At 41.5% G+C, this 24,771-nt stretch overlaps 1 protein-coding gene across 1 annotated transcript in view; it reads left to right on the top strand.

Annotated features, from left to right (window-relative positions):
• The window catches only part of TNIP3 (TNFAIP3 interacting protein 3), a gene marked incomplete at its 5' end in the record, with an annotated part of 97,768 nt that overhangs the window by 48,170 nt on the left and 24,827 nt on the right, over positions 1-24,771 (top strand). The window contains 5 exons of the mRNA XM_075127374.1: positions 11,410-11,496; positions 13,546-13,629; positions 15,459-15,524; positions 16,837-16,968; positions 21,894-22,022. Of these exons, the coding sequence (XP_074983475.1) occupies positions 11,410-11,496; positions 13,546-13,629; positions 15,459-15,524; positions 16,837-16,968; positions 21,894-22,022 (498 nt within the window). The remainder of the gene's footprint in view (positions 1-11,409; positions 11,497-13,545; positions 13,630-15,458; positions 15,525-16,836; positions 16,969-21,893; positions 22,023-24,771) is intronic.

Below are 24,771 nucleotides of genomic sequence, written 5' to 3'. Positions count from 1 at the left end.
CCCAATGAAGTGAGCTGTAGAAAAGTCCTCCTTTTCTTTTTATTCATATTATAAAACCCTATTCAAAGTGTTTGGGTGGAGAAAGTCTTCAGAGAGTCCAAGAGAGACAGAGAGAGGTGTGTGCGCACATACACACATATGCTACACACAAACCAGCAAATTCTTAGCCTAAATAATCTTATAGTGAATATGGCTTATACTATTCTGCCACTGAATAGTATAAGTTTATAAAGGCAATCTAACTGCAAACACCGGCTAAGTTAGGAGTCATAGAATGAAGTGATTCTATATTTTACCGGATTTCAGAGTAGCAGCCATGTTAGTCTGTATTCGCAAAAAGAAAAGGAGTACTTGTGGCACCTTGGAGAAATTTGTTAGTCTCTGAGGTGCCACAAGTACTCCTTATATTTTACCTGTTATCTGCATCATCAAAAAGAGATTGTTATCCAGCTCAGCATTTTAAAAGTCTTTAGTTTCATTAGAATTAAGGAAGATATAATGACCAAGATTTCCAAAAGTGATTGAGTACCTTAATTTCTGAGTGCCCAATTTACAATACATAAAGGGGCCTGTCTTTCAAAGGAAGGGTGCTTTGCATTTTCTAAAAATCAAACCATTTAAGATATCTCGAGTTGGGCACCAAAAAAACAAGACATCCAAAATCACTATATGTGTTTCAGAGTAACAGCCGTGTTAGTCTGTATTCGCAAAAAGAAAAGGAGTACTTGTGGCACCTTAGAGACTAACCAATTTATTTGAGCATGAGCTTTCGTGAGCTACAGCTCACTTCATCGGATGCATACTGTGGAAACTGCAGCAGACTTTATATACACACAGAGAATATGAAACAATACCTCCTCCCACCCCACTGTCCTGCTGGCAATAGCTTATCTAAAGTGATCATCAGGTTGGGCCATTTCCAGCACAAATCCAGGTTTTCTCACCCTCCACCCCCCCACACAAATTCACTCTCCTGCTGGTGATAGCCCATCCAAAGTGACAAATCTTTACACAATGTGCATGATAATCAAGTTGGGCCATTTCCTGCACAAATCCAGGTTCTCTCACACATCCCCCACCCCCATACACACACACAAACTCACTCTCCTGCTGGTAATAGCTCATCCAAACTGACCACTCTCCAAGTTTAAATCCAAGTTAAACCAGAACATCGGGGGGGGGGGGGTAGGAAAAAACAAGGGGAAATAGGCTACCTTGCATAATGACTTAGCCACTCCCAGTCTCTATTTAAGCCTAAATTAATAGTATCCAATTTGCAAATGAATTCCAATTCAGCAGTTTCTCGCTGGAGTCTGGATTTGAAGTTTTTTTGTTTTAAGATAGCGACCTTCATGTCTGTGATTGCGTGACCAGAGAGATTGAAGTGTTCTCCGACTGGTTTATGAATGTTATAATTCTTGACATCTGATTTGTGTCCATTTATTCTTTTACGTAGAGACTGTCCAGTTTGACCAATGTACATGGCAGAGGGGCATTGCTGGCACATGATGGCATATATCACATTGGTGGATGTGCAGGTGAACGAGCCTCTGATAGTGTGGCTGATGTTATTAGGCCCTGTGATGGTGTCCCCTGAATAGATATGTGGGCACAATTGGCAACGGGCTTTGTTGCAAGGATAAGTTCCTGGGTTAGTGGTTCTGTTGTGTGGTATGTGGTTGTTGGTGAGTATTTGCTTCAGGTTGCGGGGCTGTCTGTAGGCAAGGACTGGCCTGTCTCCCAAGATTTGTGAGAGTGTTGGGTCATCCTTTAGGATAGGTTGTAGATCCTTAATAATGCGTTGGAGGGGTTTTAGTTGGGGGCTGAAGGTGACGGCTAGTGGCGTTCTGTTATTTTCTTTGTTAGGCCTGTCCTGTAGTAGGTAACTTCTGGGAACTCTTCTGGCTCTATCAATCTGTTTCTTTACTTCTGCAGGTGGGTATTGTAGTTGTAAGAAAGCTTGACAGAGATCTTGTAGGTGTTTGTCTCTGTCTGAGGGGTTGGAGCAAATGCGGTTGTATCGCAGAGCTTGGCTGTAGACGATGGATCGTGTGGTGTGGTCAGGGTGAAAGCTGGAGGCATGCAGGTAGGAATAGCGGTCAGTAGGTTTCCGGTATAGAGTGGTGTTTATGTGACCATTGTTTATTAGCACTGTAGTGTCCAGGAAGTGGATCTCTTGTGTGGACTGGACCAGGCTGAGGTTGATGGTGGGATGGGAATTGTTGAAATCATGGTGGAATTCCTCAAGGGCTTCTTTTCCATGGGTCCAGATGATGATGTCATCAATATAGCGCAAGTAGAGTAGGGGCTTTAGGGGACGAGAGCTGAGGAAGCGTTGTTTTAAATCAGCCATAAAAATGTTGGCATACTGTGGGGCCATGCGGGTACCCACAGCAGTGCCGCTGATCTGAAGGTATACATTGTCCCCAAATGTGAAATAGTTATGGGTAAGGACAAAGTCACAAAGTTCAGCCACCAGGTTAGCCGTGACATTATCGGGGATAGTGTTCCTGACGGCTTGTAGTCCATCTTTGTGTGGAATGTTGGTGTAGAGGGCTTCTACATCCATAGTGGCCAGGATGGTGTTATCAGGAAGATCACCGATGGACTGAAGTTTCCTCAGGAAGTCAGTGGTGTCTCGAAGGTAGCTGGGAGTGCTGGTAGCGTAGGGCCTGAGGAGGGAGTCTACATAGCCAGACAATCCTGCTTTCAGGTTGCTAATGCCCGAGATGATGGGGCGCCCAGGATTTCCAGGTTTATGGATCTTGGGTAGTAGATAGAATATGTGTTTGAAAAATTTGCCAGTTTTGTTAGATATTCACTAAAGCATAATTTCTGAAGTTACTGTAATTTTTATAATTTTAAGATGGAAAAATCATTCTTTTCTTTCATGAGTTATACCATCTAGCCACATATGAGGGTACATAGGGAACAAAGAAGATGAAAAGTGGGGAAGGAAAGGAATAAGGCATACTAGAGTAGATCTTGGTAATGAGTAAGTCTAAGATTTTGTCATGCAATTTGTGACTTCCAGAGACCTTTGTGACATTTTCTGCTTCAGCCCCAGGGCAGCAGGGCTGGAACTGTCAGTTGGTGTGGGCCCTGGAGTTCTGAGCCGCCGTTGGGGGAGCCCTGCAGCTCTCGGCTACCGTGGACAGTAGGTGCTGGACCCCTCCTCCCCCCATCCTTTCCTGCAGCAGAGCTCAAGCTCTCATCTCCCCCCCCACCCCCCATCAGCCCCATTTTGTCACAGTTATTTTGAATAAAAGTCACGGACAGGTCACGGGCTTCCGTGAATTTTTGTGTATTGCCCGTGACCTGTCCGTGACTTTTACTAAAACTAACTGTGACAAAATCTTAACTTTAGTAATGAGATATCATAAATGGTAACTGAATCTTAAAAAGAAAAGGACTACTTGTGGCACCTTAGAGACTAACAAATTTATTTGAGCATAAGCTTTCGTGAGCTACAGCTCACTTCATCAAAAGCTTATGCTCAAATAAATTTGTTAGTCTCTAAGGTGCCACAAGTACTCCTTTTCTTTTTGCGAATACAGACTAACACGGCTGCTACTCTGAAACCTGTGAATCTTAGAAATTAGAAATGAAAAAGACCTACAATATTAAGTATACTAAACTATCTCTCTTCTGGTGCAGGATACTATCTTTTAATACACCTTTTCATACTTTTGGGCAGTCTTTTTAAAAGGTCACACTGCAGCTGAATATTAAAAATGTTACAGCGGGAGAGAAGCAACAAAATAGTTTTTGTCAAACAAAGACAGAATACTGTGTGTGTGTGTAATATATATATATATATAAATTAAACAATAATGACCCAGCAGGGAACTCCTTTAGCAAATTTCCTGAAAAGAAATATCCAAAGCCCACCAATGCTCCAAAAAGAGAGTAAATGCTCTTGGTGATTATGTTGTGACTCAGACTGAGAGGGAAGTCTTCCCTTAAATTAGAAAGCTCTACTTAAGTCAGGACTGATTCCACATGGAGTTTGTCTGGTCAGTTTCCCATTGCTGCCACTATTGTGTTAAAATGAACAGAGAAATTAAATTATATTTAGGCTCGGCAGAAATAGACTTTTATTTTATCATTTTGACAGATACCCATATTTATTTTAAGCATTTTGAAGATATTGATTTTAGATTTTCATGTGCAAAATTATGGGGTCTAAGCAATTTTAAAAAATAGTTATCAATGTAAAACGTTGACAGTTAAGGGAAATTAGGAGGGAGCACACAATGGGGTTGGGGGTCAGACAAGAATTTGACAGTAGCTGTTGAGATTCAAAAAGTTAAAGCTTTATAACCATTAAAATATAACTTGCCAACTTCTTGTGCCAAAATATACCAATAAATATCCTTAAATCAAACACTAATAAGTTCAAGTAGTACTTTTCTTACTTAGCCTACCTATAAACTTTAATTATTATCAACGGAAATATTGTTTCATCAGTTTGTGTGTACAATGAAATCGCTTACCTGCATTTACCAATCAAATCAAATCCTTCCAAGCCTAATCACAGTCAATGTTGGTTTAGTGCCACAATTACATGTCAGAATCCAATACTAGGAGATGCAGCCTAAAGAGCAAAACGGGGTCCTGCTCTCATTGGAGGAAAGAGGGCACATGCATGGCAAGGGCAAGTCTGAAAATATGCTGGAAATAGAAGGAAGGGGTGTAATAATGAAAAGTAGGGCTTAGATGAATGAAGAAAAGGAGTGTTTGGGGGCATGTCCTACACAGTGTTAGGAGCACTGGTGCCATTTGGAAGACAGTTTGTTTTTATTTAAATAGATATGTAAAGAGAATATAAAACACATGAGTTCATTGTAGACTTTGATATGGCTGTGTGCGTTCGTGTGAATGGCAGAAGTTAGTGGTGAAGCCCTGTAAGGTCATCAAGTCTGCATCCTCCCAATGCGAGATTGTTCCCTGAGGTATATTTTTCTGGTGACTTTTACAAGCACACCCAATAATGCAGAGCCTGTCATTGCACATATTTGTCCATTTAAAGAAAAAGAGAGAAATAAAATAAAGATGTGAGATCCCATGCAAGTTAGACAGCAATTTACAGCTCTTGCTGTGCTTGGCATTACTTTTTTTTGGCCTTAGCAAAAAATGTTTTTGGAAATTTTGAAATAATAATTTCAGAGACAAATTAATCAACATCCAAATAGGCAGGGAAAGAGTTGGGGGGGGGGGGTCTGTGTTTTTTGTGTTGGATTTTGTTCTTTTGTCTGAAGAGCAAAACGATACGCTTCACTCCCCCTTTAGTAAAGGAGGCAAAATAAATAAAATACTAGTGTAATGATGGAGAATTCCTTGAAGAATGGACTGAGGATTGCTCATTGTGTCCCAATATGCTGAGGCTGCATTAGCATTATCCACTGAAGCTCCAGGCCTATGAGAGCTAGAGAGGGACTAGTGCCCAAAGTGGTTACTACGCCGTCATATCTTGGTAAAACCCCTGTAGAGAAGAGTGAAATTTAAAGTCAAGAAAGTGAAAGGAAATGCTTGGTGTGGTCTGTCCTGTGTGTTATGACACTGACTGCATTCTGAGTCTTGGTACAGAGATCCCTCTTTGAATGTTCTTCTTTGATAGCAGAGCTGGCTGAATGCTAGAACAAAATAGAAGAATAATTATTCAATAAGTAATGGCAATATTAGTCAAATGTTGTATCTGATTAATAATAATATGAAACCAATATGAATTACAGAAATTGATATTGGGAAACAATGCACAAAAACATTATTCTAGAACTTTTCTTCGCGTTTTAATTATGAATTTAAGTTGCCATATTTAACAAGATCACAGTTTTAGCCCTTCAGCTGCTAAAATAGCCCTATGTGTATATGGAAATAACCCTCAGAATAACAATACTAATTCTGAGGGCTCTGAACTGAGGAACAGGTACCCAGTAAACATAGCTCCTATCATTCTCTTCTGCTCCACTCTGAGCCTCACCTTCTTCCAGATTCCTTCCCCTCTCTTTAATAAGACCCTTCTATGACATTCTGGGATGTAATCCAGAACGGTGAGGGGCTGTGTCACCCTGGCCTGTAACCTCAGATGCCTCACAATGCTTTGCTGCTGTAGCTCCCACCTGGATCACTCATAAACAGCCTGTGAGCAGGCAGGTCACACACACGCTTAGTGTCTGTGTGTAGCCACAGCTCTGGGCCAGCACTTCTCATCCCAGCAGCCTGTCACCAAACACCAGCCACACACTGACTTCCAGAAGCCTTGGTTACCACTTGCCGGGTGACCCAAATATGGTCCCAGTCTCAATTTCCCCTCCAAAATGTGTGTGCTGCACTATCCAGCCCTCTCCTGGACAATTCAGACATATTAGGTCCATTGTGCCTCTAAGGGGACCAATATACAACAGTTTGACACCCTAAATGAGTTACCCACACAGTTCACAACACTGGATTAGTTTTGATTAAAGAATAAAACAAGTTTATTTAACGACAAAGAGGTTTTAAGTGAGTACAGGTACGAGGCATGAAAGTCAGAAATGGTTACAAGAGAAATAAAGTTCCTAGGACTAAAACTTAACAAGCTAGGCTTGGTTCAAGATAAAATTCTTATCAATGCTCCCAGCAACAGGGCTGGGCAAATTTCAGGTCAGAATCTCTCTCAAAGTCAAATGGGCTGGTCTCTTTTGTCTTCGTAGGTTAAAGAGCAAGAAATAGATAGGGAGACATAACTTGGGGTGTTTTTGCTCCTCACTTTTATAGTTCAGTCACCCTTTGAAATTCATTTTCCGACAGTTTACCCCTAAAATAAATTCCTGCTGTGAGGTTGGAATCAAGGAGTCTGGTGGTGAAAGAGGTTCCAGACTGACTAGTGAGTTATTAGTTTTTAAATGATACCTCACAAGGCTTATTTTCACAAGACATAGCTGATACCTCACAAGGCATATTTTGTACAAAGATTGTTACAATAGTGTGTAGAGTGTGAATGCCAAGATTCATTCGGTCTCACTTTCCTACCACTGTGATCTGCCAAATGTGGCTAGACCTCCCATCCCCACCCCATGAGGCCTGCTTTATTTTAGGTCAGGGATTAGAATTACCTCAAAGAACTGTCATGCTTGCCGTTACCTGATGATGGAATTTCATGCAACTCATATCTGTTTACCTATTCCTCTCCCCTGCCCCCCAACTGCAGACTTACCTCAGAGCCACCTTGGCAATTTCTCTCCTTTGACTGAGACAGTTGGTGGCTAACTTTACATTATGCCACTCTGCACTATATGCCAGTTCCTGCTTGCCCTAGCCTGTCTCCTTGACATGCTATCTGCCACTACCCCTGCTGGTTCCCAGACTGAAGAACTCACAGAACATAGAACTGGTTTAAATTAAAATAAGTTTGTTTTGTTTTTTAAGACAAGAACTTCACAAGAATTTTTTCAAATTTGAAATACTTAATATTGCACAAAAGTTGAAATCTGAAAGACTTTGACCAGTTTTAGCAGAAGAGGGAGTGGGGCATATCTGCAGGGTGCTGTTCTGAGCATGGGGGGAAGAGGTAGGGTCAGTTGAAACTCACTGCAGCCTCATCTTCCAGCTATGAGATAACACACCTACAGTACAGTGTACCCTAGAAGTCTCCCCAAAGCCCTAATTAAAATCCTCCAAAATGAGATTGACACAAATGTATTAAATACTAGGGGCTCAGTCAGCATCCTAAAGTTAACCCAACTTTCCTGGAAACTGGTTTGAGCGAAATGATGGTAACAATTGTATGAACTCCAGCATGTTAATTTCATTTCCTAGCTGAGTTTATTTCAGTGCTAATAGCATTAACATTGAGCTGGGGATTTTCCAATTGCACTATTATCACTATGAACATGCACTACCAGTGTGCTTAGCATTATATAACAGATAAAGACAGCCCCTATTTCCATGAACTTATAGTCCATAACAGGTATGAGAAGACACACTGGGAGATGATAAGATGATCTTATTAAGGGACTTTCCCAGTTATTTGTGTGTAGGGAGACTAGAGCTAGTTGGAAGAAAAATTCCAGTTAAATGACTACTTGTTTTGAAACTTAAGCTAACTAGACTGAAAAAGGCTCACAAAAAGATGGGGAAAAAAACAAACCCCAAAAAGTTTTGATTAGTCCAAAATAAATATTTTATTCCCTTTTTTGGTTTGTGAAAATTTGAGATTTTGACCTTTTGTCGTGATTTGGGATTTTAACAACATTTGTGAGGCAGGAAAACAGTTTCCCACATAGCTCTGGTGGGACCTTCTCCCTACTCCTTGTCCCCTTCTTTCATCAAGAGATCTGTTTCTTGACTCTTTTTTTAAAAACTTGTCCATGAGGAAAACTACTACTTCCTTTCTACAGGAAGCCATCATGATTAATGCATCAATGCCATGGTAAGCATTCTGATGCCTTCTAACTATCTGTGATATACAGACAGGCAGACCACAGGTCTACGGGACATGAGATTTATTCAGTAATATTCTGTGTGACCTAAGATATTCAATCACTCTGTTGCTCTATGTGTAAAGAGGGGATATTACCTACTTTTGTAAAGAGCTTTGAGACCCTCAGATAAAAGAAGCCACAGAGGTACAAAGTCTGTGATTTACCTGGTGATTTACCATTTGATATATGTCATCTTCATTTTGAGACCTGTGTGGGGGGGGGGTGTTTCCTTTTCACCACCACAGGAATCTCACAGTTAAATCATTGCTGTCGTCTTCTGTCCAACTTCAGACTGGTGTGAAATATTTTTGTGGAAAACCAATTGCATTTATGCATACTGCAATCCTGTAACTTCCTGTGATATATCTGCAGGAATGTCAAAACCAGTGGCACATATTGCCAATTTTGTGTGGTTTTCCAATTTCTCTGGTATTACAGCTACTGACAATACAAGGCCAAATCCTGCTAGTCTTACTCATAGAAGTAATATTGTTGATTTCAATGGGACTACTTATGTGAGTAAACTGATCAGGAATTGAGCAAGCTGGGAATCTTCTTTGCTTCCTCCCTCTCCTCCTCATTTAGTCTGTGGCTGAATCCTATTTCTTCTTCCTCCACAACATCTCAAAAATCCACCCCTTCCTTTGTAGCCTGATGGCCAAATCCATAACCTAGTCATTTGCTGCCTTACCTACTGTAATCTCTACTAAGGTTCTGTTGTAGTTAAAATTAGAAATTGACCTAAAGCTGGCCCAGTGCCGTGGCTGGTGGAACAAATAATGTACTAATATCCTGGGATGCTAGGCTTAGAAACAATATGATGTTCACACTTGAACATAGGTGAAGTCTGAAGGTACTAACACAGAATTAGGAGGCTAAATTAGTTCTTCACTATAGCATCACCAAAAAGTTGTAATTGTAATCCTAAAAACTGATCTTTGCCCAAAAGATTAAGTAAAAACGGCTCAGAATGAAGGAGGTCATCCCAATGTTAGCCTTTGATTGAGTCAATATTTCAAGTACCTTCTCCATTAAAGAGTTCTCAGGCCCCTTGAAATATTCTGTTCACGGGTCATAACCAGATGTCTAAAGCTCCATGCTACAAACAACAACATAATCCTGAGACAAAATTATTCTAAAATTGTGATCATTAATAGTGTGCGCTCTGTAGCTCTAGGAGAATTACTCACTGACTTGAATTTTAAGCAAAAAAATATACTTTCACTGCTCCTCACTTTACAAAGTCCTTTTTGTCATTCTTGTCATTTCTATAAACCTTTAAATATTTATTTATTTATTTAATTAATTTGGTGGTCAGAATAACTTTTGTGTACAATCCAAAATGTCCTTATCAAAATAAAATCTTTTTCCTAATACCTTGATTGTACCCTAATGGATCCCTGACCACTTTAACAAAGTTGGAAAACTAACCTGTTCAAATGGGCAAAACAAGGAAACAAACCAAGATTTCAGGAAAAATTGTTTTGCTGTTTCCTAGAAAGTCATTTTATTGGTGAAGATTTTAATCAAGAAACTTTGGTTAGCATGCAGAATTTTGTACATGGTTCAACATGTGCCAAGAAAAACTAGAGGGGGAAAAAAAGCCCTTGAGACATATTCCAGAGAATATAAAGTTTAATCCTGATGATTGGATCGTAACTGAAGTGCAGTTATTGTTTGTGGGAAGTTCCAAATGGAGCTTGAGATTCTACAATACAGAAATTGTTTCATCATAAATTACCAAGCTGATGTCTGGAGCTTAGCCGTAAAAAGTCCACTGTTTCACCAAAAGTCTATAGTTCGTGTAAATCTTTTTTTTAGTTGCAGGTTTTTACAAGGAACTATGTTGTCTTAAATCAATTTTCATATGATTACATTTGTTCCTTTCCCTGAGAAAAACCTATTATCTTCCCACAAAAAGGAAAAGGGTTTTTTTTCTTTTAAATTTTCCCTCCAACACCATCATCATTCAGAATTTTTAGAAGAAAAAAAATTGTACTTTGTATTTGTCTAGTGCTTTCTATCTAAAAAACTCAAAATGCCATAGAAACACTTAATTGTGTGTCTCATTTGTGAGGTTAGTTATGTATAGTTATCCCCATTTGCAGATGGGAAACTAGACATAGAAGTTAACACTAAAATGATTAAACTTGTGTACCTTAAGCTAGGCATCTAAATCTATATTGAGACAACCTGATACATGACAAGAACTGGAAGGATCAGGCCCTTAAAGATAATAAGAAAAACAGCGTGTTGTAGCTCTGTACTTTGCACAATTATAGAACTATTTCAAGGGGAAAAAACCTCACCCTCCGGCTGTAAAAGTGTGAAATGCTGCGTGTATATTTCACTGTACTTATTGTTCTTTTTGCGGGTGTTTTCTTCCCTATAGTTTTTACAGGCATTATTGGTATTCTCCATTAAGTGACTCGCCAATTTCTCTCTTACAAGGAAATACAGTAAGTCTTAATGTCATGTCAGAAAATGTTTATATTCAGGCAAGCCAAAGGGCTTGGTTCCAGTTGGAAACAGATATCTCTGGTACTGGGGAAAAGAAAGCCATGTCCCTAGAGCTATTCACTGAAAGTTTATTTTTCCTTCCCTTATCTTTGCTAGTTCCTCACCCAGAGGAGAATCAACCAGTAAAGGAAGGGATTGCAATTTACATAACACACTAAACAAAGCCTTATCCTGTCTCATACATTAGTCACAGACAGCATGCTTGAGACATTCTGGGAAGCCCCTGTATGGAAGGCAAAAAAGGTTTAAATCAGAGTTCCATCACCTATATCTTACTCTGTGGTGCTTCCTCACACGCACAACTAGTTGGGAACATTTTCTGTGAAGTTTTTGAGACACATGTTTTAATAGAACTTTTTCCTTCCCCCTCCTTCGGACAACCCCACCTGCTTAAAGTACGTATTTTATTTGCCTTCTTTTAAAGACCTGCAGTAAAACAGACATCCAAAGCCACTGTCAACTGCCACAGACAGGCATGAATGGCCCGGAAACTTCAGCAGACCAGTCACAGGTAAGTGAGCATCTCTGATGGGGAGCAGTATCAGTGGCATGTTGTTTAATTAATGGAAATGTGCAAACTAATTAGACATTTAGAGCTATCATTTTGTGGATGGATCATTATAGGCTTGTGCATTAAAATAGTCTTGTCAGAATGAATGTATTCTGTTTTAATGTACGAAGGTGATACTGGAATGCTATAGATCTTTAGCTCCTTTTTTTAATCTTTAATTTTTTTCTTTAAGAGGCTGATCTTGGGAGTGGCCAGTTGCCAGGGTAACAAGGCAGCTTCTTGAGGCACTGTTAGCTATTCCCAGATTTGAGCCACGGGCACCGGGGTGTTCTTTGAATTTACTAGCATTGTGTTTCTCGACTGGAAAGTGTGAGCTGTGACTTTTAAAGCCAATCACAATTTGTCCTTAAAGCTGTCTATATGTATCTATTGAATAAAAAAGAATTTGCAAACTATATTTGATAGCTTTTGAGAATTCTGCGTTAGGCTGCGCTTTCCTTGCCTGGGCTGACACGCTGTGCTGTGGGCTGACACATAGCGCATGCAGTACAGCGGGACCGTAGCCGCTGGCAGGAGCGGAAAACTCCACCAGCGGGTCAACTCCATGGGCAGGAGGCAGCCAAAGACAGATTGCGGGCATGGGGAGTGGGAAGCTCCCCCAGGCCAACCCCCAAGGATGAGGCAGTGGCAGTGAGACACAGGTTAGGGAGGAGTGGCAAGGGATTGGGTCACAGAAGGGTGAGCAGGATTGGGGGGTAATTAGTCCTGGCAGCTCCACAGAGGAAACAAGGTAAAGAAAATGGAATCTGGGCCAGTAACTAGACCCTTGCAATCCAACTGGAACTTGACAGGGTCCAACTATAAGTGTCGGGATTGGGTCAGGAATGAAAACAACTTGATATGCCTGGACTTGAGTTCAGGTTTGCTGTGGTCTAGATGGATTCAGATCAGGCTTTAAAATTAGGTCCTAGCAGACCTCTAATTGACAGTACAGTTTTGGTCTGAAAACCAGGCTACTGACTGGATATTTGGTGGGGGTAGGTGACCAGATACAACTGTGAAAAAATAGAACTGTGTGTGTGGGGGAGAGGGGTAATAGGCACCTATATAAGAAAAAACTCCGAATATTGACACTGTCCCTATAAAAATGGGACATCGGTCACCCTAGGTGGGGAGGAATTAAAAACAACGCTTTCAATTACCAAGCATTTGACATAGCCAATGCGCTTTTCTGTGTTATGTATATTTATTCCAATTACAATTCTGTTTCTACATACAGCTAGTGTGCATCATGGTTTGTTATGAGAACCTGTGACAGCTTCTTGGAAATTATGATCTATTGGGCTAATAATATAAAAATGAGGATTTGCCTGAAACTATACTGGCTACAAATTACCTATGAAGTATATTTGAACCCATTATGGGTCTAATTATGGGCCCACTCCTGAAAACACTTACTGCTGGAAATAATGCTTACTGTACTAGTGCCCATGAATGAATGGGACTATTCATGCCTGCTAGCATGCCTAGCGGTCAGTGTTTGAAGCACAGGACCTTTATTAGTTGTGAGGCAGGCAAACAATTCTTTAATACACAGTATCTTTAAAACAAAAAGCAAAATATGAATGTAGAAAGCTGAAGAAAATCATTAGGCTTTTGCTGACTTTGCAAACTGCTTTTTTAAACAGTTGCACCTGTAACACAATATGATACACAATGGGCTAAAATCTCAGCTCGTGTAAATTGGCATATTTCCATTGACTTCAGTTGGCCACAATTCTCATTTTCGCCACAGAGTAAGCAAATGTTAAATTGAGTGTAAATTACATTTTTGTTCAATTTAAGGCCTTTTTGCCTTACCAGGGAGATTTCAAGGGACAGTAATATAAATATAGCACTTAAATAGAAATTTCCCTCTTCAAATTGCTTTATAAACATTAATATAATAGACATGTAGGGTAGATAAGTGCTGTATAGGATAATATTGAATTTGGGGGTATTAATTAGAAGGATTTATTTTAAATATTGTTTTTTTCTCTCCTTTGAAAGTGTACGTTACTGACAAAAAAGAACAACATACCAACAGATACCCTTGAACAACAGATCAGAATATTGGAAAGACAGAGACAAGAGGTAACTGATTATAGTATTATGTAATTATAAATTTTGGTCTCCCAAAGCAGGAAATCAAAGGGTTCAAATTGATACTGTTGCTCACACTGATTAATATTTACTTTTCTAGCCGTTCCTCTGCAGTCAGTGGCAGAATCAGGGCCATAATTTCCATGTGGAATGCTAGTCCTACATTCTGGAACCAAAATATTCTTGCCTCACAGTTTGTCACAAACAAAGGTCCCAAACCTTCAAACACTTATGTGTATGCTTAACTTTATGCATGTGACTAAAGCCATTGGCACGTTTCACATACATAAAGTTAAGCAAGAACATACATGTTTGCAGAATTGGGACTGAAAACACAGTAATAATGTGCTGATATAAGGTGGTGTAGCCAAGCTGAAGGTTAATGATTTCTTGAACCCTGAGTAAGGATTTATAAGACATTAATGCAAACTTTATTAATGCTCATAGTAATTCCAAGGGGTAATGTTGAGCAGCAACAGATTGCTTATTGGGTGTCTGACTCCTAGCAAATTGGGAATGTTTCTTTTTGTGACCATCCTAAACAGTGATCCATGTGTGCCGGATCTCAGGGTGCTTCCAGGGGGCATATCTGAAGAGTGTAAACCATTTGTATTGGTTCACTGCTAACTTTTTATGTGCCAATTACATGTATGATTAGGGCCCTACCAAATTCACAGCTGTAAAAAATACATCACGGACCGTGAAATCCGGTCTCCCCCTTGAAATGTGGTCTTTTGTGTACTTTTACCCTATACTATTCAGACTTCACAGGGGAGACCAGTGTTTCTCAAACTGGGGGTCTCAATCCAAAAGAGGGTTGCAAGGTTATTTTAGGGATGGTTGCAGTATTGCCACCCGTACTTCTGCACTGCTGCCTTCAGAGCTGGGCAGCCGGAGAGTGGCAGCTGCTGGCTGAGGGCCCAGCTCTGAAGGCAGCAGCGCAGAAGTAAGGGTGGCAAACCCATACCATGGCCTCCTTACTTCTGCGCTGCTGCTGGCAGCGGCGCTGCCTTCAGAGCTGGGCTCCCGGTCAGCACTGCTGCTCTCCGGCTGCCCAGCTCTGAAGGCAGCAGCACAGAAGTAAGGGTGGCAATACTGCGACATTCCTACAATAACCTTGTGACACCCCCCTAGAATCCTTTTGGGTCAGGACCCCGACACTTACAACATGGTGAAATTTCAGATTTAGATATCTGAAATCATGACAATTATGATTTTTAAAATCCTAGGACCATAAAATTGACCAAAATGGACCATGAATTTGGTAGGACCCTATTTTGATAAAAGCCAATCCCTTTTCACTTTATATATGGAAATAGTCTTGCTAAACTCAATGGCACTTTCATATGAGTAAGGCAAGTGAGGTTTGCAACATCTAAAACACCTATCATATGTACCTGGCAAGATATAGTGAACTGTAAACAAGGAAAAAAGTGTGTGTAACTTCAGAAAGAAATTGGGAGTGGTAGTTTATTTGCATTGCTACTGTGTTTAACATGAGTCACCTGCAATTTACTGCATATCAGAGAGATGTAAATGTCCCTCCTTGCCCAACTATTTTGTTGTGGATGGGGAAAGGTCAGTTTATATCTCCACCATTACTGTATTCCGGAATGCAAATAGCAAAGAAATGAAAGACATGCCACAAAGGTCGACAACCTTTGGACTTTCTCTTCTTGAATGTAAATTGGCCATAGATAATGAGGAGATTCTGAACACCTCTGTTACCTTCAGGATTAAAAAATTAGTCAGTTTAAACTATCTAATAATGCACTTCAGGCAAGTGTTGCTCACTGAGAATTACTGGTTGATAATTGCAGCTGCTGGAGGTGAACAAGCAATGGGATCAACAATTTAGAAGTATGAAACAGCACTATGAAAAAAAGGTAGGTTTGACTGTTTCTATCTGGCTCTAAAAGTGCCACCAGCTGACAGCAGCCCCATCCTTAAATACAAACTAGACTACAGGTATAACTTGAAAAATAACATTAAAACATTTGCATTCTATGTCCATCCCCACCCCTCACGTAAAAGAAAAATTGAGAGTTTGAATATAAAAGAGCAAGTAACGTGCATATGGGTTTTCTGGCAATCAGTTACTGGAGCTGAGGTTCAAAGTGGTCTTTGAAGTCCTGTGAGGATTGTTGTGGTCATCAAAACAAGGGTCCTCACACCCTCCACAAGATCATGAAAACTGTGCCCACTTTAAGCCATGCTTCCCTGAGAATTAATCTACAGGTGGGCAGTATGTGCCAAAGCCACTGGAACTGCACAACCACAGCCCCAAATGCCCCTGTGCCATCCCCTATGCTCTGTTCTAGGTTGGTTTATGAATGACCAGCATGGAGATCCCCTTTTTGGTATGCAGGTAGGGGAAGCTGAAGTTGCTCCATGCGTGGGTGGATTTTACCCCATGAGAGGCTATACGGTACAAGGAGCTCCTGTTCTTTTATTTTAAATAGATACTGTTACTACTTTTATTAAGAATTTTGTTAAAACAAGTAGTAGTCTCTTCCTCCCTCCTTTCACATTTCTTTTGAAAATACCATAATTAGTTAGTTAGCAAACTCAGCTGCCTGAGTGTGGTTTCTTCTTTTAAATAAATAATCATAATTTCCATCAGTGTCTGCCTCTAACTGCCTTATAGGAAAAAGAAATTCCCATTTGTCTTTGGTAGAAAACAAAAATAAAATGTTAATCCCCTCCCCCCCCCCCCACCAGCTCTATTAATAGACCACACGGTTCTTTTCTGAATTGCTTATACACAGAGAGAATACACATGACTTGTCTCCATCAGTGCATGATCATTTTACCCCCAGTTGGATTATGAGGCACATCTTTGCAGAAAGAGCCCATGATAGGGAAGAAAAAAGAGCATTAAATGTGGGAAAATCTTTAGAGGGACTGCTCCTTAACGGATGTAAATTGGCAGCTAAATCATTGGAGCTAATTGGATTTACAATAGCTGAGGATCTGGCCCAGGGCCAGAGTGTTTAAAAATTTCCATTAGAGAGAGACAAGTATGATTTAGGAAAGGGGGGGGTGTTATTTACGTACAAACGGTTCTGGCTCCTTCTCTGTGTCTAGCTGCGTGCTGAGAGCAGGAAGGTTTTGAAGGAGCCTTAGGGATACTACTCCATTCAAGTGTCCTCTGGCTCAGTCACGCCCCTGCTGTGAGTGTGTGTGATCATTTTACAGCTTGCAGAAGTGAAAGCGAAACTGGGTGCATCACAGAGGAGTGTCAGCGAGCTGGAGAAAGAAAGGCAGCAGAATCAGCAACAGTGTGAGAGGCTGCAAGCCTTGGCCAGAGATGGACTGCTTCAGAAAGCGGTAGGAGGATTGCACTTTACCTACTTGATTGTGTGTGTCCATAGAGTTGCATGGGGTTTGCTCTAGTAAGAGATACAGCGTGGGATGAATTACACCAGTGAGATAAGAATAGAGTATCGGGGTTCCTTGTCTGGTGGTGTTATGATTCGAGGAGGCGGTAGATCGGAGATCCATCTCTAGAAATGCAGGTGACTCCCAGTGGCTGTGTCACTCCAAAAGTTGGCAGAGGGCTGATGAATAGAGCAATAGAGCGGGGCGGGGGGAAGCATACTGATATGATTGTACGCCTGTCCCCTCTCAAACAGATCTGTAAGTGGGTGAATTTTCTTTATGCTCAATAAAAGAAAATGCTGAAAATATTCTCTCCAAACTGGGTGACTGGGCAACAAAATGGCAGATGAAATTCAGTGTTGATAAATGCAAAGTAATGCACATTGGAAAACATAATCCCAACTATACATACAAAATGATGGGGTCTAAATTGATTGTTATCACTCAAGAAAGAGATCCTGGAGTCATTGTGGATAGTTCTCTGAAAACATCCACGCAAAGTGCATCAGAAATCAAAAAAGCAAACAGAATGTTGGGAATCATTAAGAAAGGGATAGATAATAAGCCGGAAAATATCATATTGCCTCTATATAAATCCATGGTATGCCCCCATCTTGAATACTGCCTGCAGATGTGGTCGTCCCATCTCAAAAAAAGATATATTGGAATTGGAAAAGGTTCAGAAAAGGGCAACAAAAATGATTAGGGGTATGGAATGGCTGCCATATGAGGAGAGATTAATAAGACTGGGACTTTTCAGCTTGGAAAAGACATGACTAAGGGGCGATATGATAGAGGTCTATAAAAATTATGATTGGTGTGGAGAAGGTAAATAGGAAGTGTTATTTACTCCTTCTAATAACACAAGAACTAGGGGTCACCAAATGAAATTAATAGGCAGCAGGTTTAAAACAAACAAAAGGAAGTATTTTTTCACACAATGCACAGTCAACCTGTGGAACTCCTAGCCAGAAGCTGTTGTGAAGGCCAAGACTATAACAGAGTTCAAAAAAGAGCTAGATAAGTTCATGGAGGTTAGGTCCATCAATGGCTATTAGCCAGTATGGACAGGAATGGTGTCCCTAGCCTCTATTTTCCAGAAGCTGGGAATGGGCATCAGGGGATGGATCACTTGATGATTACCTGTTCTGTTCATTCCCTCTGGCACACCTGCCAGTGGCCACTGTCAGAAGACAGGATACTGGGCTAGATGGACCATTGGTCTGACCCAGTATGGCCATTCTTATGTTCTTACTGTAGGAATTTAAAGGGGAGCCTTAACTGCTAGATACATACACAAAGTGCTTAAGGATAATTTAGGGTAGTAAATATATGTGTGTGTGTTTAACAGAGCACATGTTGTCAAATACATATATAAATATTTAAAGAGCTCTTTAACTTACTACTGTTAGGCCCAGTCCTGCAAACACTATCTGGTATAGTGCTGACTACTCTGAGTAGTTCAACAGTAAACACACTATGCCCTGTAATATGTGTTTCCTAGCTCAGGTTCTAAGGGTATGTCTACACTGGAAACTTCCAAGTGCTCCCGCGGCAGCGCTTTGAAGTGCGAGTGTGGTCACGCGCGAACGCTGGGAGAGAGCTTTCTCAGTGCTCCTGGTAATCCACCTCAATGAGGAGCCTGTTTACACTAGCACTTTAAAGCACTCAGACTTGCTGTGCTCAGGGTGGTGATTTTTCATGCCCCTGTGCCAGCACGTTAGAGCGCTATAAAATGTAAGTGTAGACATACCCTTAGACTTGAAGTCAGGTCACGGTTCTGTGTTCTTCATGCAAAACATGATGACATGAGACACTGACGCAGTTGGAGGAATGCATCGCTTCCACTTTACCTGTATTAATGTTTGCTATTGGCTGCCATAAGATAAATTCATATCTTTGTATGTAAAGCTTTTCATCTCCTCTTCTAACGTTTCATTGGTAGTCTGTAGTCTTAGGCCCTGATTCAGCAAGGCCCATGAGAGGATCCTTCTCTGATGAAGTGGTCCAAAGAATGAAAGAGCTGGAGAACCATTGGATTAAAGGATGTACAACACAGTATGACAACTTGGCAGCATCCTTCATACAAACCTCAGATAGTCTGCAGAGTTAAAATAAAACATACATAAAGTTTTAAATAGATAGTGGAAGGAGAGTAGCATTAAAAGGGTGTTATCCAGGGACAAAAAGATGTATTTTTCCAGTGGGATCTGAAAATGGATAGTTCAATAAGGCCAAGATATGAAAGGCTTTCCTAGATAACCAACCGCTGCAGAAAAGGTTCTCAGAGCAACAGTGGTGAGGGTGAGTGAAGGGACAGAGAGGAGTTCTGTGTTTACATGAGAGAGAATGTGAGAAGAAGAGCAGGGAGAGGGGTAGGGGACAGTGAGTTGTTCTGGAGCAAGTCTATGGAGGGTTTTAAAACAAGGATGGCAGTTTTGAACTGGAATCCGAACTGACTAGAGAACTAGAGGAGGTTGGTTAAATGAGGTAGTGATATGGTTGTGTTCTTTTGTATGTATCAGAAGGGGAGACCCAACATTTTGCATTTGTTGGGATTTAGGAATGGGTGAAGCCTTAGAAATAATAGTAATTGTCAAGGTAAGAAGAGATGAAAACATTTATAAGGATTTTTAGGAGTTTTATAACTTAAAAAAACCAAGCTCCAAGTTTACTCATGTATCTGTAATCAGGAGATGCTCTGCTAAAATTTACGCACTTTTTTGACGAAATTAAATGTTCCAACTAATTTGGAGTATGGTGATGGAATGTAGCCTCGTTATCAGGAAATGTAAGCCTGCAAAGTGCTTTTTCAGTGGGTGGATGTGGACATTAAGATTTATCCTTTTTTTGTGGGCATTTTAATACCATATAAAACACAGCAGCTGACTGCACTGAGGCACACCTGTTGTACATAAGAATGGGTTTTATGGCCTGCAGTGTGCTTAAACACACTGGGTTTAGGTTTGTTGTAGTTTGTTTCATTATTGCCCAAAGCAGCAGACCTCAGAAAATCTCTTAATTTTATTTCTCCTTTTGTACAAGAAGTCCCAAGTTTTAAAATTAAATTAGAAAAATGTCAAAATGAGTCTGATCTAACTCAGTCTGACAAAAGCAGCTAGTGAGGAAAGTTTTAACCCTTCAGAGCAATGAGGAGAAGCTTGTACAGTACTGTCACTCTGGGAGTTGGATACTGATCTCACCTCCATTTAGCTGTAAATCCACACAGTAACTGCATTGAAGCCAGTGGTGTTTTACGGTCAGACATCAGCAAGACTGTAGATGTAATGTGAAAACAGAATTGGACTGTATGTTTAATGTGCCAGTCATGTTAATCCCTACAATGCTATCTTAAAAATAACATGGTAAAAGTGCTGTCTTAATTAGGGATACTTTCCTTAATTGAGTAATAGTTAAGTGTGGTCATGCTCCACTCTGCACAGCTGGGTTGGGGGTAAAGGTAACTTTAAGCTACTTTGATGGCTCCCTGATCCTGGAGCAGGCTGGGTGCTGATTCAGCCTCTCTTGCAATGTAGAGCAACCTCAAGTCTGCTCTTAATTGTCACCTGCTACAGGAACCATTTCATTAGCCAGGGATTGCTGGAGCACTGCTGCACTCCAGCCTGTGCTGAGGATAGGGTTGCCAACTTTCTTCTTCACAAAACTGAACACCCTTGCCCGGCCCACTTCCCTGCCCCTTCCCTGAGGCCCTGCCCCTTCCTCACCCAGTCTCTGAGGCCCGGCCCCCCACTCTCTCCAGCTCCCTTCCCTCCGTCGCTTGCTCTCCCCCACCCTCACTCACTTTCACTGGGCTGGGGCAGGGGGTTGGGATGTGGGAGGGGATGAGGGCTCCAGCTGGGGGTGCTGGCTCCGGGGGGGGGCCAGAAATGAGGAGTTCAGAGTATGGGAGGGGGCTCCGGGTTGAGGTAGAGGGTTGGGGTGTGGGAGCGGGTGCGGGGTCTGGGAGGGTGTTTGGGTGCTGGAGGGGGTTCCAACCTGGGGCAGGATGTTGGGGTGCGGGGTCTGGGAGGGAGTTAGGGTGCAGGAGGGGGTTCCAACCTGGGGAGGGGGTTCAGGGTGTGGGCTCCGGCCGGGCAGCGCTTACCTCAGGCAGCACAGTGAGGCTAAGGCAGGCCCCATGTCCGGCCCCTAGGCGGAGGAACATCCAGGAGGCTCTGTATGGTACGTGCTGCCCATGCCTACAGGCGCTGCCCCCTACAGCGCCCATTGGCCATAGTTCCCATCCAATGAGAGCTGCGGAGGCAGTGCTCGGGGCGGGGGCAGCACGTGGAGCTTCCTTGATCGCACCTGTGCCTAGGGGCTGCAGGGACATGCCGGTTGCGTAGCCAGGTCAGGCAGGGAACCTGCCTTAGCCCCGCTGCGCCGCCAACGGTACTTTTAACCGCCCAGTCAGTGGTACTGACTGGAGCCACCAGGGTCCCTTTTCGACCAGGCGTTTGGACGCCTGGCAACCCTAGCTAGGGACACCTCCTGTGCTGGGGACTATTATGGGGGACTATTATAACGTAGAGCTGGAGTAATAATCTCTCTGCAACCTCATCTGTTTTGATGCCTGGCTTCAAGGCCCCTTTCTGCAACCCGACTACATGAAGGGGTCAGGATCTGGGCTGGTATGTTGTCTTTTTTTCTCATCGTGTGAGTAGGCAGCGCAGCGCAATCTCAGCACATTTTATAGCATCAGGCTCCAGCGACCCATTGTTTTTCCTGCTGCTTCTCCTTCCAGTAGTTTGGCACAATTGTTTGGGATAACAAAAGTGCAACACATTTGTCAGACAGCAGATAGTCTGAAAACATACTTGAAACTTTTTTTCGTCTGAACCTTATCAACATTTCTAAATGTTTTTACATTTCAGAATGAAAAAGAAATCCTAAATGAAGCATTGAATGAACTGAAGGAAGAGAACAAGCTTCTGAAGGAACAAAAAGCTTCAGTGACCAAAAAGAAAGAGTACTATGAATGTGAAATAAGTCGCCTCAACAAGGTATAGACAGAGAAAGGTGTCAGATGGGAAACATTGCTTTAATATTTTTTGTATCTTTGACCTGAATTTATTTCAGGGGACTTTGCTGTTGGATAATGCCAAAGTGGAAGACCCTGAATGTTGAAAATCGGGCGCTCTTCTCTCCTCCCATATTGCTCATCTGCTGTGTTGCTGTGGGTGCACAGCAGTGGAACGCTTATCACTACTGTGGGGAGCTATGGTTAGTGGAGACAGGAAAGGGATTATCTAAGCCCACCCTTCCAGCCAGCTGCTATTGACAGACAGTTGCACTAAGAAGGGGAATGTAAATTTCCTATAGGCCAGCTTTGGAGGAAGCTTCGGCTTCTCACACACAATCTTCTGTGCTTCAAATTCCAAACCTGACTCAAGCACATTGTGGGTTCCTAGTCATCCTCTTGCCTCAGCAATGTTCATTTCTCAAATTCTTCTATCTGACATCGGCAGTCTCTTCCCTCCGCTATCTCCTCTGATCCCTAACCCATGTCGCCCCAGACATAATCCCATTCTCCCCCTTGCAACATTACTCCCTTCCCTGCTCAGCTTTATAGGGTAGAATCCTGGCTCCAGTTGAAGTCAATGGCAAAGCTCTTTTTTACTTTATTTCACCACAATCTTTCTCTCCTGGCACCCAACCACCTTCCTTCTCTTGCCTTACAGCTCAGAATCCAAATCCTTTACACCAGACAGCGCCCTGTGAAATGCTGTTTTTAAAAAGGGGGGAATGTAGTAAATGTTGAATTAAGAGAGCACAGAAAGCAAGATGTGTTTTCTAACAATGTACCTCTTGGTAAACCACAAAAGCTTCCTGAGGAAATATACTGCTCTTAAAAATTACTGTGACGTAACTTTGAGTGATGCATAGGCTAAATTCAAAGCAAGGAAAATGCATGTTGCCTTGTAAAAAAATTTGACTGAATTTGTGGTCTCTCTAGCTGTCTCCGAAATGCATTGACCGGACTCACACAGGAACTTTGTGTGACTTCAGCTCCGAAGGTCTATTCATAAAATAATTTACTGGAACATATTGTTCTGTTTTGCTAGGGTCTTGTAGTGTGGTTGGGACTGAGGAGGAGGGTGGGAAATATACTCATTTGGGAAGAGCTGTGCTGCCAGTGAGATACCTGTTGCTCTATAATACAGAACTCACTGAGTGAAAGAGAGAATTGTTCTTTCTGGCTTACCTTGTATTTGGGTTCTTCTATAACTATTTCACTAATGTACATAGAAACTGTTGTCCACAGTATTACCAGCCCGATGGATTCAAAAATTGAGTTAGACTGCCCCAAAATCATGAGATTTAAAAAATAAATGTTCTTTTTATTCGCTTTATGTTTTTTCAAGCCTTTAGAGTTCACATTTTCCAGCTTTTTCTCCACACAATGATGTCTAGAGACTTCGGGGGAGGGGGAAAGCTGAGATTCTCACATCATCTCGTGACTCCAGGAGCTGGGCCTTTAAGAAAAGCACCCAATATCATGAGATTTGTGCCAAAATCACAAGAATTGGCAACTGTTCATAATTAGAAATAAAGAAATTAATTAATAAACAGAGAAGCAGAGACTTGTTTTGCAGACAGCATAAAAACAATCCTTCCAGATGGCTTGAGAAGCAGTGTTGCCGCATATTTTAGATTGTAGCTTAATACATAAACAGTAGATTTCTTCCACCCTCCTCCTCCTCCAGGTACTATAAAAATGAGAACTGTTGAGGGCCACAGAATAATCTGTGAATTCTCCTAATGGATCAGCACAAAATTATTTACAGCACACGTGTATAATTCTGATATACTAGGAAAATTCACAATGTTCTTCCAATTCATCTCCTCCCCTTCCACCTGTGTTTGTGGTGAGCTGATCTGGAGCTAGCACAGATCTGTGACATAAAGTATGTTGGAATTGTTGCCACCTAAAAAACTAATCAAAGTTTTTATTTTAAAGGTGTATATAAAGTCAGCAGAGTTAAAATGGATATGACAAATAAGCTTTATAAGCTTGGTGACTGATTTATAAAAGGAGACAGAATGCATAAAATTCAGTGCAAAAAAATCAGAGAAATGGGGAAACAATACCTCATCAGGGAACAATGAAATAAGGTCATCTTTGAATCAGAGAGCCTGAACCACAGTGTGCAACAAGGCACAGGTGGATACCACGTGCATAGGGGGGGAAATAAAACCAGATTTCATTCACATTCATCCCAAGCATCTATACTTAACAAATCATACGTAAAAGAACGGGTTTGACTAGGCACAGACCAGGAGAGTGTTTTAGCTTTCAAATGTGTTGTGATCCCATTAAGCTTTACAGAGTCTCTTTCCTGCCTCCCTCAATCCCACCCCCAACTTGTAATTAAATTTTATTTTAACAGGAGTATATCTTGCAGAGAATTAGGACATACTGCTCCGCTCAGGCTGGGGGTTGCCATAGATATTTGGCTCTCCATTAATTTTATTACTTGTACACAGCAGCGAAATATCATTGCAGAAATAGAATGGTCCAGAATAACACTAACTCAGAGGGGCAGGCTGCCCCATGAAGTGTGATACAATATAGAGAATCTACAAGTTGACCAGCTGCATATATTTTTATACTCTCTCATCTTTACATCCAACCTTATTCACACAACCGTGCACATATATTGTAATGTGCTCCTCTCAAACGCCACAACTATTAGGACAGTACTCAAGGTAGCTCAGCAGTTTGGATTAGATTAAAAGTCCTCTCTCCTC

Source organism: Caretta caretta, chromosome 4 (assembly GCF_965140235.1).
Source record: "Caretta caretta isolate rCarCar2 chromosome 4, rCarCar1.hap1, whole genome shotgun sequence".
NCBI classification, from domain to species: domain Eukaryota; kingdom Metazoa; phylum Chordata; order Testudines; family Cheloniidae; genus Caretta; species Caretta caretta.
The sequence above is the reverse complement of the archived record's forward strand: the minus strand, read 5'-3'. Positions and strand labels throughout refer to the sequence as shown.